The sequence below is a fragment of the Sander vitreus genome, chromosome 8 (assembly GCF_031162955.1).
Source record: "Sander vitreus isolate 19-12246 chromosome 8, sanVit1, whole genome shotgun sequence".
Taxonomy (NCBI): Eukaryota; Metazoa; Chordata; class Actinopteri; order Perciformes; family Percidae; genus Sander; species Sander vitreus.
Genome location: NC_135862.1, coordinates 10,548,663 through 10,561,162, shown reverse-complemented (window position 1 = coordinate 10,561,162; position 12,500 = coordinate 10,548,663). Strand labels below are relative to the sequence as shown.

Genomic DNA, 12,500 nt, shown 5'->3' with positions numbered 1-12,500 from the left:
AGGGGAGAGAGAGAGGGAAGACATGCAGGAAATCGTCACAGGACGGAGTCGAACCATGTACCTCTGCGTCGAGGCATAAACCTCTCAGTATATGTGCGCCTGCTCTACCCACTGATCCAACCCGGCCACAGGTGCACATTTTTTAACAAGACTAAGAGTTTACAGCCACACTAGCAGGTCTGCCAATGCATGTAGGCCCAGGAAAGCTTAATGCTAACATGCTCGCAATGACAATTGTTAAGCAGGTATAATGTTCACAATCTTAGTTTAGTGTGGTTAGTATTCTAAGATTTTCTGATTAGCAGGTCAAGCTGATGGCAATGTCATTGTTTTGCAGGTATCGGTCAAATTTTTGACTTTATGTTGGCAATAGATCAAAAGTTAAGGGATCACAATGTTATTACAATTCATCCTGAGGGGGGCATGAATGTCTGGACCAAATTTAATGGCAAGCAATCCAATAATAGTTGACTTGAAAAACCAAATTGTCAACCTCATGGTGACGCTAGAGAAAAGTTCAGTGGATAACCAAAGTTACTAGGCTACCTCCTCTGGGGATTAAGGGTTTCTGTACACCATTTTTCTTTTCTTTTTATTTTATTTTTTTATTTTTTGGGCATTTCTGCCTTTATTGGACAGGAAAGCAGAGAGATCTGAAAGGGGAGAGAGAGAGGGGAAGACATGCAGGAAAACCGTCACAGGTCGGACTCGAACCCTGGACCTTCTGCGTCGAGGAATAAACCTCTGCACATGTGCGCCCGCTCCACCAACTGAGCTAAACGGCCACTTATGAGGGCTTTCTGAATGGTATTTAGCAGTAATATCTCCATTTGACTCAGCTTTTATGTGTGTCTGTCTGTCTGTGATGAACAGGGGGTCGTGTCCCTTCTGGAGGAACAGTTCAGTCCAAAGGTTCAGGCAGAGTTTTCTGTGCTGGTGGATGTTCTTCACAGCCCAGAGCTGCTGTTTCCAGAGGCTGCACGGTTACGCTGTGAGAGCGGAGCTTTCATGTCCAAGTAAGTCGCTGCCAATAACCTGTGTAAGGAACAAAGAACACATTCCTCATTTTTGAAGGCCTGAATGCCACATGTTAAAGTGTTAGTCTAGCTACAGAGAACAGCAGCAGAATGGATGACATGACATGATGATGTGTAATTAAAGGTAAATATATATATATATATATATATGCGCCATAGTGGTTTAGGGTTAGATTAGGATGTTTCAGAGAGGTTTCAGCTGTTATTTTTGCTAAGTTAAATATTGCCGTTTAAACTAGCATTAACTGTTTACCACTACTACTATTATTATTATTATTATTATTATTATTATTATTATTATTATTATTATATTTATTCAGTAGTTGGGGAGGCTTTGTAAAAGAGTTAAAGGGGCACTATGCAGTTTTGACCATTTCTTTGCCGTTTTCTCGCTTTTTGCTTGCAGGTTTCTCTATAGAGCTCCCCCTACAGCTTCGGAATAGATATTTGACAGCTCCTATGTTTACTTGTGTCTGACTCCTCGCTCGGTCAGTCTGCCGTTTCCTCTTTCTCTGTTCCTCCGACAATGCTTTCCAAGCTTTCTGCTTCTTTTTTGCCGGCTCAGCCGTGACGATGGTGTGAAAAACTCCATCGCTACCTTGTTAGCCGGTTCCTGAATGGGCGTATGTGTGTAGTGCCATGAAGCAATTTGTTGCATCGCGAGACCTGATATCACGCGATACTTCCTGACGCTGAGGCCAGCGACTTGCCGGCCAAAAGTTGCAAGGGTGGTTTTTCAGCTCACAGGCGCTAGGGGTGAGCGAGATGACCACCATTCAACCCGAAAAAAGTCATATAACCATTCCAATGACTCCGAAGCTGTTCAGTTAAGGTAAATTAAGCTAAAAAAAAAAAACCTCCATAGTTCCCCTTTAAAAGTCAAGAAACACAATTACAAAAAAGCATTTTTGAAATGATATATGAACATTACAAAGACCAACATTTAACCGTTAAATAATCAATAGTAAATATATGTAAAGAAAAAAAAGTGAATTTAATGTATCTGTGGTCAGAGGACTACTCTATTAGAACTAACATATTAGATATTTCATTAATAAAAAAGAGTTTGATACATCATCAAACCTCCAGGGGTGCTGGTACTCTGCTGCTGCCTGACCTCCCTGGAGAGCAGAAAAGCAGATTTCACCTGTGGTGATCAATAAAGTATTGCTTTGTTTTTACTTGTGAGCCAGTGACACAGCTGTGAATGATACAGCACTTCTCTTGTCCCTCTGTCAGACTGATCAAACACACCAAGAAGCTTATGGACAACGAGGAGAAGCTGTGTATCAAGATCCTGCAAACACTCAGAGAGATGCTGGACAAGAAGGAATGCTTTCAGGAGGCTGTAAGTACTTCAACCTGCATGGGAAGTATGTCACAGAAACATGGTTTCATTATGCTATTAGTCACTTTTATAAGGAAAACTTGTGTTCTACAAGAAAATGGTATTACTCTCTCACGGTTACATAAAACAATGTACGAATTAGGTAAAATTATCTCAAAGTTTGCTGTGGATTTAGCTCTGTCTTCCAGTGCCAGCAATGCTGTACTCCCATCAGCAGTGTGGTGTAGTACTTGTTTTCTCCCAGGTCTGTCGGCCCAGAGCCCAGACTCCCCTTCATCAGTATGCTGTGGGCCTCTCTGTTGTTACATAAGACAGGGAGGCACTTGAGGACACACTCACACTGAGGGGGAGAATAGGAGGGAGTAAGTAAGAGGAGGGCAGCAAGCACCGAACAAATAAATCAATACTGCAGCAAGTGGGGGGGTTGCAGGAGCCCATCTCCTGCTGCACCCCCTCTGGAACATGAATGACAAGAGTTGGTGGAGGAGACTTAAAGTGGTGGCTGCGTGTGTATTTTTGTGCGCACCAAGGGTGACGGCCAAAGTACAAAAAAAGTCAGGTCTGTAATCACCTTTTGGAAGGTTTAGGGGAGTTTGTTCCAGCTGTGTGGTGGGAGTAGGTGACGCTGTGCAATTCACACAACACAAAATGTGCTGCTCAAGTCGAGACCTCAATCAGTGTGCTTAAAAAAATCTTAGTAAGGAGACTTAAAACAAATTACCATTGTTTGAATTTCCTAGAGCACTTTAGGAAAGCTGGGAGAAAGCATGTGTTGCTGTCCTCTGACCATGTGGGATTTCATGCAGACATGATTATTTTTGGCTGACAATGCTGTCCTACTAAAGGCTGTTATTGTTGCACCACAACATCACTTGTTTGAATAGAATGTATGCATGTGTCATTACCCTCTTTCAGTGTAATCACATTAGTAATACTGTCAAGACTACCTTTCTCAATATAGTATATGCCAGTCACTTACAGCTGCAAGAGCAGTCAGCGTTTTGTTTTCCCTGTTTCTGTTTGCGTCTTGTGTCAGTCATGCTGTTTTTCGAAAGGCAAATGGTTCAACAGTTGTGTGGAATATGATCAGATGAATTCAAAGTGGAAAAACAGTCACTTTTTTAGAAGCGGCTCGGCGCATTCGAGCAGCCAGACAGTGCAGTAACGATATGTGAAATGTCAGTTTGTGTAGGTGTGTGTAAGTGTGCTCAAGCATGTATTTGTGGCCTCTCTTTGTCATATCCCTGTAGCCCAGAGCGTGGAGCTGCAGCCTGAGAGAGAGACAGAGAGAGAGAGAGACAGACAGAGAGAGACCGAGAGAGAGAGAGAGAGAGAGAGAGAGAGAGAGAGAGAGAGAGAGAGAGAGAGACAGAGTGACAGCATAGGCAGCAGAGGTTGGTGGCTCCCCTGGGGTGCAATGAGTGGGTGGAGGAGAGTGAGAGATGGAGTGAGAGTGATTGAGGGAAGGAGGGAGGGAGGCAGCCATGTGAGGAGCCATGTGAGTAGAATGGAAAAAAAGTGGGCAGCGGCTACAGGGTGAGGGATTGGAGAGAAGCGGAGTCTGCTCAGTCCATGAGGAGACAGGGCAGGGGGTGCGCTTACGTAACAGCCTGCAGTGCCTGAGCCAGCGTCACGTGGACCATCACGTTCTCCCTCCCTCCCTCCCTCCTCTAACTCCTCTGTCCGCTCTCTGCCTCTCTCTTCCTCCTTTTCCCCGTCCATGCTTTGTCTCAGTCTATCGCATTCTGTCTACCCACCTGAGTTGTTTTTCTATCCCTCTCCCCTCTAGTCCCTCCCAGGCTCTGCTCTCTGCTTGCCTGGGTCATGCCAGGAGCGCTGGTCAGGCAGCGGGGGGAAGCTCTGCAGCAGTCCCAGTATAGAGATGTGTTGCTGCACTGCACTTTATTGGCTGTTAGATAATGGCAGCTTCATAAATGTGTGTGCTCTCACTTGCCCTCAAGATGTTTTGGGTGACAGAGGATTTTTGAGGAAAAAAGGACTTGAAAGAATGGTCTTGTAAATATGAGAAAATATGCATAAAATACCATTTCAGACTTAGATTTAAATGTTTTCTCATCTAATGCAATTTGTCACAAGGCTGGTGTTAGTCTTTACTTATGTGATTGTCAAATACTATGTAAAACTAAACCAATAATGCAACAATTCGACTCAATACTTTCTGACTTCCCTACCCTATCTGTGACACTCGGCTGTAAGCGCATTTGTTGCTACGGAATAACTAAATCTTCAAATGTGAAAAAAAAAAAATAAATAACAATAAAAAAAGCTAAGTAATTGATAAATCACCTGGGCACTTATAGTATTTCACAAATGTTACTCAAACAGGAATGAATAATGCATTAGTTGGAGACCATTTTCAGCTGTGGATTAATATACGTTTAATGCGCTCCCAAGTGTATGTGTGTGTGTATGTATGTATAGTATGTATGTATATATATATATATATATATATATATATATATATATATATATATATATAATAAAGCACCAGGATGGTATACTGTATGTTGTCAGAGTCAAGAAAATAATGGTCATGTTGATTAAAATGACACCACAAAGCTCTAGTGGCTAATATGCATACAATATACTAAGATTACACTGTCCTCCGTTTAATTCTGGGAACTTAAAAAAATAAATAAATGCCCTCCAAAATACTTCAAACTTGCCACTAGAGCATTTCCCTACAATGTATATGCTCTGGACAACATTGACCAATATGCATGCTCTCAAAATAAACTGCAGTGCTCATGTTTATCATAATAAGGGTCACCTAGTTTACAGACAGTACTAACAGGAAAAATATAGAATACCACTAGACTTATACTGTAATACGTAGCACAAGTTTTGAAGTTTCATTGATACATTTTCTGTGAACACAGGCATGCATATTAGAGATGGAATTTAATAATTTCATGATTATAGTGACCAAAGTTATCACGATCAGCATTATTATCTCGGTATTGTTAAAATGTGCTGAAAATGTAAAAAAAAGTAGTCGTGCATCGCTGTTGGGAGGGTTTTCTCGTTTAGCCCGACTCTGTGATTTAGCTTGCTAAATAAGCAATTTGTTTCATGAAAAGTTTCCCCAGTACAGATTTAAATGGACACAACCATAAGGAAGCAAATCAAATGTGGATATAAAAGCAACACCACCATTATAAACAAAGCAATGTGAAATTGTGCTTGTAAGAATTGTGCTGAACAAAATGTACCATGAGTTTGTCATAGCGTGTTAATCAAACACGGTTTTAATGATAATTAAAATTTAAAACGGTAATACTAACCATCTAGAATTTTGCCGTGGTTTATAATTAAGCCAGGAACCATTTCATCACCTAATGCATATGCATGTAATGTGCTGTTAGGTGTATGTGCATGTCTTCTTGTTCACAGATGATTGAAAAAGCTAGTTATGTAATATAAACCAGTCTCACACCATGTTTCTCTTTCCTCCCTCTCTTTCCCACTCATCCCTTTCATTCTCACTCTCTGTCTGTCTGTCTGTCTGTCTGTCTGTCTGTCTGTCTGTCTTCCTCTTACTCTCGCTCTTTTTCTTTCTTGCTTGCCAAGTTTCATACCACCTGCCCAAGGCAAAGCAGATTTACAGATTACCACCCTCCTGATACAAAGCACATCACTCAGATGTATGTAGATGGAAAGCCTTGCACACGCACACACGCACACACACACACACACACACACACCCAGGCATGCAGTGCGCTGGCTGCCCCTGCATAAGCTCATTCTGCAGGGTTTTCCCTGGTTGTCTGTCTACTAATGGGAGTAGTGGAACATGTCTTAGGTTCATCCACATGGAGTGGGTCAGGCAGGCAGACGGCTGGGTGAGCTCATGGATACTGTGTACGTTTTGACCTTTGTCATCACTCAGGTGTTTGTTGAGTATTATGTTTTGGTTTCCATGACGATGAGGGATTAGCACATGTTGTTTGTCTGTCCGTGACTGGGCACATGAAGTCTATGTACCTTGTGTAGAAATGCCCTCAGACCAGGAGCCTGCCAAACTCTTTTAGCTCCAAACCAGGGAGGAAAGAGACGTCATGTAAAAACCACTTGTAAAATTGTAAAAGGCCTTGACTTCAGAGCCTCATGCATCTGACGGCCACTATGAAGGAGATTAGTTGTCATTGTGAACAGTGTTTCGACACAGTTCATAGTGTGTTATTTCCATCTGATCACATGTGAGTTAGGTCACTTGTGCACAGGGAGTCACATGACAGGCGGCGACAGGGTGAATGGGTGAATTCAAACTTATTTTTTGACTGATTGCTTCTTTGCTTTTGCTAATGCACATATCTGGTGGACAAAATAATTGAAACACAGTGGTCCAACAGAGGAGCACCTTCTCTAAGAGGCTCCGACAGCTTCGATGTCGCACGGACCGCTACAGGAAATCATCTCTACCACAGGCAATTAAACTTTTTCATCACGGAGTGTGAGATAAGAGTCATATACATCACAACTGCACTGAATGCACCTTGCACAACTTTGCACAATATGTTTATCTACATCCTATCATTACTAGTGAAACAGTTGTACATTTTTACTCCCCAACTTGCACATTAAGATTATCTATATCTATTGAAAGAGTTGTACATTTCATTTTCCAAATTGTATATATTTTAAATATTGCTCGTGTAGTATTCTATTATTATTTCATGTATATTTTTTCCTATTATTTAATGTTTACTCTGTATGTGTGCTGTGTGTCTGATATTTTGCTGCTGCAACCGTTATTTCCCATTTTTTTGGGATCAATACAAATCGATCTATCTATCTATCTAAACACTTTAGAATAACATATGCCCTGCAGTAAATTAGAATTTAGTTGTCTTCATTTTATTTTATGATGTCTCTTTAGTCAATGTTCATCAGTGTCTACCTGTGACCATTGTTCCTCTTTGCCAACACAGTTTTCCTGCATTTGACACATACTGCGTGTCATATCAGCATATGAGACTTTTCCCCTTGCCACATTACACAATTCGGCAATATTTGCAACTGATTTTTCACATTTTTGTGAAAATAGTGATCACACCTCGCGGGAAAAAAGGGTCTGTGCCCTGGGCGCATAGTTCAAAAGGGTTGTACTTAGTGTCTTCATTAATCATAGGTGTGTTTTGGGCGTAACATGCAATAAACCAATCAGTGTCCTCTCCCATTCCCTTTAAAAGCCAGGCGGGTTTGTACCATTGCTATTATGATGGCGGATTTGCACTGTAATATTTTTATTTGTAATCTTCTGCATGTTTGTGTGCTGCTGCGCTTCCCTGTGTGTGTGTAACAAGCATAGTGTGCACGCACTGTGCATAAGCCTAGGCGCATGCACAGCACTAATTTGCTGTTAAAATAACAATGAAATGCTGCGCTATTGACTTTAGATCAGGTTTTTGTTGGTCAATGGCACAATCACTTCCCGCTGCCTCAAGATAGCAATACGCCAAGAATTCACCTGAACACACCTCCCTGTAAGACCAGCACGCCCATGGGTGCAAAGATGGGCGCAGGTGATTTTGCTATTTAAACGATGCGGGCGCTGGACGGGAAATTGACAACTTCGTCGGTCTTAAACTAGCAAAGACACTTGCGTCGGGCTTTGTGCTGCCCTGCGCCGGGTGCAAGATAGGGCCCTAAGAGTCTGCACCAGTAGCTCTATGAGGCTGTACTTGGTACTGGAACTGTGCCTTGAGCTAAATGCCCATAATAACAATGTTAACATGCTTATGTTTAGCAGTTAACAATGTAATTACAGTCACTATTTGCACTAAACACAAAGTACAACAAGTTTTGCAGCTATGTATTTGATCATAAACCTAGGGTTTACTGGGCAAATAGAAATGTTGACGATGGCGCTAGATGAACGGTTAAGGATTACCAACATTATTACAATTCATCCTTGAATGTCCGTACCGAATTTGATGGCTATCCATCGTGCAGTTTTTGAGACATTTCACTCAAAACCACAAATGTAAACCTCATGGTGGCCTCGTTAGGACACATCCTCTGGGAACCATGAATGTCTGTACAAATCTTTGTGCCGATCCATCAGGTAGATGTTGAGATATTATAATATTATATAATATAATATACATTGACCTGCTGGTGGCACTTGATAAAAAAACAGGGGATAACCCTTTTTCTTTTTTTTGCATTTTTTGGACATTTTAGGCCTTTATTTGTATAGGACAGCTGAAGACATGAAGGGGGAAGAGAGAGGGGGGGAATGACATGCAGCAAAGGGGATATTTGAGTCTGGACCAAAGTGCTGGACCAAGCGACAGATATTATGTTGCAATCCATAAAGCAATGCCATCATCATGGCTAAAATCCAAACCAGCAAACACAGCTGGGCTTTTTGATTGTATAAGTATTTCTCTTATTTTGTCCTCCTTGTATGCTGAGTAACGGGGAGGCAGATAAAACAAACAACCCTCGCATGTACTTTACCTGCTAACCTATCTTCGACATCACTTCCTGACAAACACAATCAGCACCTAACAATGTTAGTGAATCACGTGTAAAACGTCCATAGTGAACCCGCCAGCTAACAGTCGAATGAATGCTTGTTTACGCTGCTGGTCTTGTATTTCCCTGAACCAGTCTCACCAATTGCTCTCACATGTGGGCTTAATTTGTTTTTCCTGATATGCTTGTTTGTTTGGTGAAAACACTTTATGTGCTGTGGAATTGCAGCTTGAAAACATTATAAATGGCGGCATGTGATGTGTGTCTCCGTGCAAGAGTGTCTCTGACAGAGTTTTATCAGATGCATGTACCGTGGTAGACCCTTTTGACCCTGTGAACAAAGCTGCAGAACTACCTGTAGTGACCATGGGTCAGGAAACATTTCATATCCTACAGAAAGAATTGGGGAGATTTGAAACGAGGAAAAATAGTTCAGTTTGCCTAACTCTAACTTCAGTGAAAAGCATCACCTAACATAGCTCAGCACAGCCCAGTATTAAAGTAGAGATGTTCCGATTCCGATACTGCCTAAAACGCTGGTATCGGGAAGTACTGGAGTTTATGCACCGATCCGATACCACGTAATAAAGCCCTAAAGAAAAAATACGTTAAAGTAGTTTATTTATGTTCTTTTTCCGTTATAACTGACTATCAAACTGGATAATAAAAGAACGTTCTGTGGCATTCATGTTTCACAAAGAGTTTAACCTGAGCCAGACTGACAACAAAGATGGAAATCATATCACATCCATACAGGGATAGTATACAGTTCTTAAAACATAATACAATATATGACACACTAGTATCGGATCGGTACTCGGTATCGGCCGATACGCAAGTTCAGGTATCGGTATCGGGAAGCAAAAAATGGTATCGGACCATCTCTATATTAAAGAGCATATATCTTACCCTGTATACCTGGCTGTAGCCAGAATTTTAGAAATCATGAGTTGAAGCCACCACCGCCACCACACATTCAATTATATTTTCTGTAAAATGTATTCAAATGCAGCACTCTTTTTCTAGGAAATTCTTGAAAAAAATACCCAAATTCCCAGAAAAATACAGATAGCATGACCTCACTGTCCTCAATGGCAGCTGCAGGCGGTCTGTGTCTTCCCACATCTCTGTCTTGTCTGTACTAAAACCGCAGGATAATGTCAATGTATGTGTCTTGATTTCCTGATTTTGTCCTATTCATGAAATGACTCCCTTGGAGAGAAAGCCTCGCAAAACCACATTGATATGGATATGTATTATATTACAGACGGCTCCCAGTTTAAGCTTATCAGTTTCACTCCAGTTCCAAGCTGTGGAGAAGCACACTGACTTCTGAGAGACATCTCAAGTCTTTGTTAGATTAACGTGCAACACATGATTTTACTGTACGTGATCAGATTGAGTTTCGGTATGAGTTTTAGTATCATGTGCTAAACTACAACAACAATAGAAGGCAGAGTTTCAGTTTGAAACTTTGTACTGAACAAAGTGTGTTGACTGCAGTTTCTGCTGGGACCTAAATGTTGCTTCCTGATGGTAAAGTTGTTGGATCGGCTCTCACATGGCCTGTGGGGAAGCTCTATTTGTACCGTGCCACAGTGTTCTTGATCAGCGTTCCCCACTATTGACAAAAGACACACACCCAGAGTCCTTTCATGTTTCTGTTGTGGGAGAATAACACAGAAAAGAAACTGTTTGGGTAACATTCTCCTCCTGTGTGCCCTCAGTTTCTGCTATAATCAGCCTTGTCTGACCTGAGCACCTCAAGCCTCCTGGCAGTGCCTGTCTTGGTTCACAGCTGGTGCTGCCCTTCGCTGCCTGCGAGAGTTTTCAGACCACCTAAAGAAGCATAGGGCACTTTTTGTCTTTCTCTTTTTTTCTGTGCATTTCTCTGGAGTGGGAGAGATCTGCAGACAGCAGAGCTGCGAGGGGGCTGTTGGAGGGAGGGGTGGAGAGGGGATGCGAGGATGCAGGAGGTGGGGATCGGCAGCTCATTCTCAGCTTGGACACCAAAACCGCAGTGTGGCGTGCCGGTGCACATTTTAAAAAACACCACGACTGTCTGCTCCTCGCTGGGTTTTGTTTGTTCTTTTCCTCCTCTCCCTCACCCCCACTCCCCCTCCCTCCATCCTCTTACTTCTGTCAGTTCTTCTACCTCTATGTCTCTCTCCTTTCTTTCTCGTGGCTCTTACATCACCTGACTGGAGTTTTTTCTTGTCAATGCAGCAGCAAGCAGATGAGTCAGGCTGGGCTGACTCCTCTCCTCTCCTCTCCTCTCCTCTCCTCTCTGCACTCTGCAGACCTAGCCAGCAGACTGCATCGCCCAGAAGGGAGGCGAACAAGAGCAAAAACCTGTCACCCCCACTCTCTTTATAACTTTCCCCACAGAGCGTTTTTTTCACTGGTGTGTCAGAGTCGTGCAAAACCATCATGTCCTCTGTCAGAAAAGGGGAAATATTCAGTCAAACATGATTTAATCTGTAATCAGTCAAAGAACGTGCATTAGGATGCATTGCCTTGCAGATCGTTTTGCTGAGTTTGTAGTTGCACTTAGATTGTCTCTGTGCATTACTATGTGGAAATGAGAGAGGCTAGCTCAATGGATCCTCACCTTCAGTTCAAGAAGTGTGCGTGCGTGTGTGTGGGTGTGTGCGTGTGTGTGTGTGTCTGAGTGTGTTTGTGGGACAGCTCAGCCAGACAGTGCAGGCAGACAAGTGTCTCTGCTGACTGCAGATGAGATGGAGTGTTTACTGACACAGGGAGCATCGGCTGCACATGCTCCTCCACATCTTCACTCCTCAGTGCACTTAGTTGGAGGCTCTTTAGCTGGACTGTACCCGGGCAGCCTTCGTGGCGTGGCCTCATTTAGTTTCATCAGGCATTTTGGAGTGTTGTTGAAAATATACCACCAATAGTGACCAGTATTTCTCTTTGATGATTTAGTTTCAGTGTTAAGCAAAGTAGAGACTTTTTCCTGTGCCACATTACAGTTTTGCGCTGTCTGCAATGCACCAGCAACTACTGTTAAATAGTCTTACAAAGGCAGCTACACAAATGAGTCATATTAAGCTGAATACCAATTAGCAGTATGTGTCAGCTTTTAATAGAGGTGTGACTTTGCACCGTGTGCACCTAAGCAGAACAAGGATTGCTTCTTTTAATCCTACTTTTGATAAGATGTCACACTGGAGAAGCTGATCTGACTCGCATGTTTTGGACGTGCCCTACACTTACTGTTTACTGGTCAACTATATTTGATACACTCTCTCAAGTATGTAACGTACAACTGAAACCAAGTGCTGAATTTGTTATATTTGGTGCTCCAGCTGATGAATCCAATCTGGCTCGAAGGCAACTAAACATTATTGCTTTTGCATCCTTATTAGCTCGCAGACGGGTGTTATTACAATGGAAATCTGCAAACCCACCTAAAGCATCGCATTGGCTTCAGGATATGATGTTATACCTACATTTGGAAAAGATTAAATATTCAATTAGACGCACCTTTTACACACACCTCTCTGTATGACAAACTCATGGTCTTTGATGCTTCGGCACAAGTGCTCCAGGTGTTTCTCCAGGTATTTACATTTGTACATATATAGGGCTTG

At 42.3% G+C, this 12,500-nt stretch overlaps 1 protein-coding gene across 2 annotated transcripts in view; it reads left to right on the top strand.

Annotated features, from left to right (window-relative positions):
* Nucleotides 1–12,500, top strand: part of itpr2 (inositol 1,4,5-trisphosphate receptor, type 2) — a 63,930-nt gene that overhangs the window by 27,148 nt on the left and 24,282 nt on the right. For both annotated transcript variants that reach the window (XM_078256712.1, XM_078256713.1), the window contains exons 36-37: nt 874–1,016; nt 2,277–2,385. In XM_078256712.1, coding sequence (XP_078112838.1) covers nt 874–1,016; nt 2,277–2,385 — 252 coding nt within the window. The remainder of the gene's footprint in view (nt 1–873; nt 1,017–2,276; nt 2,386–12,500) is intronic.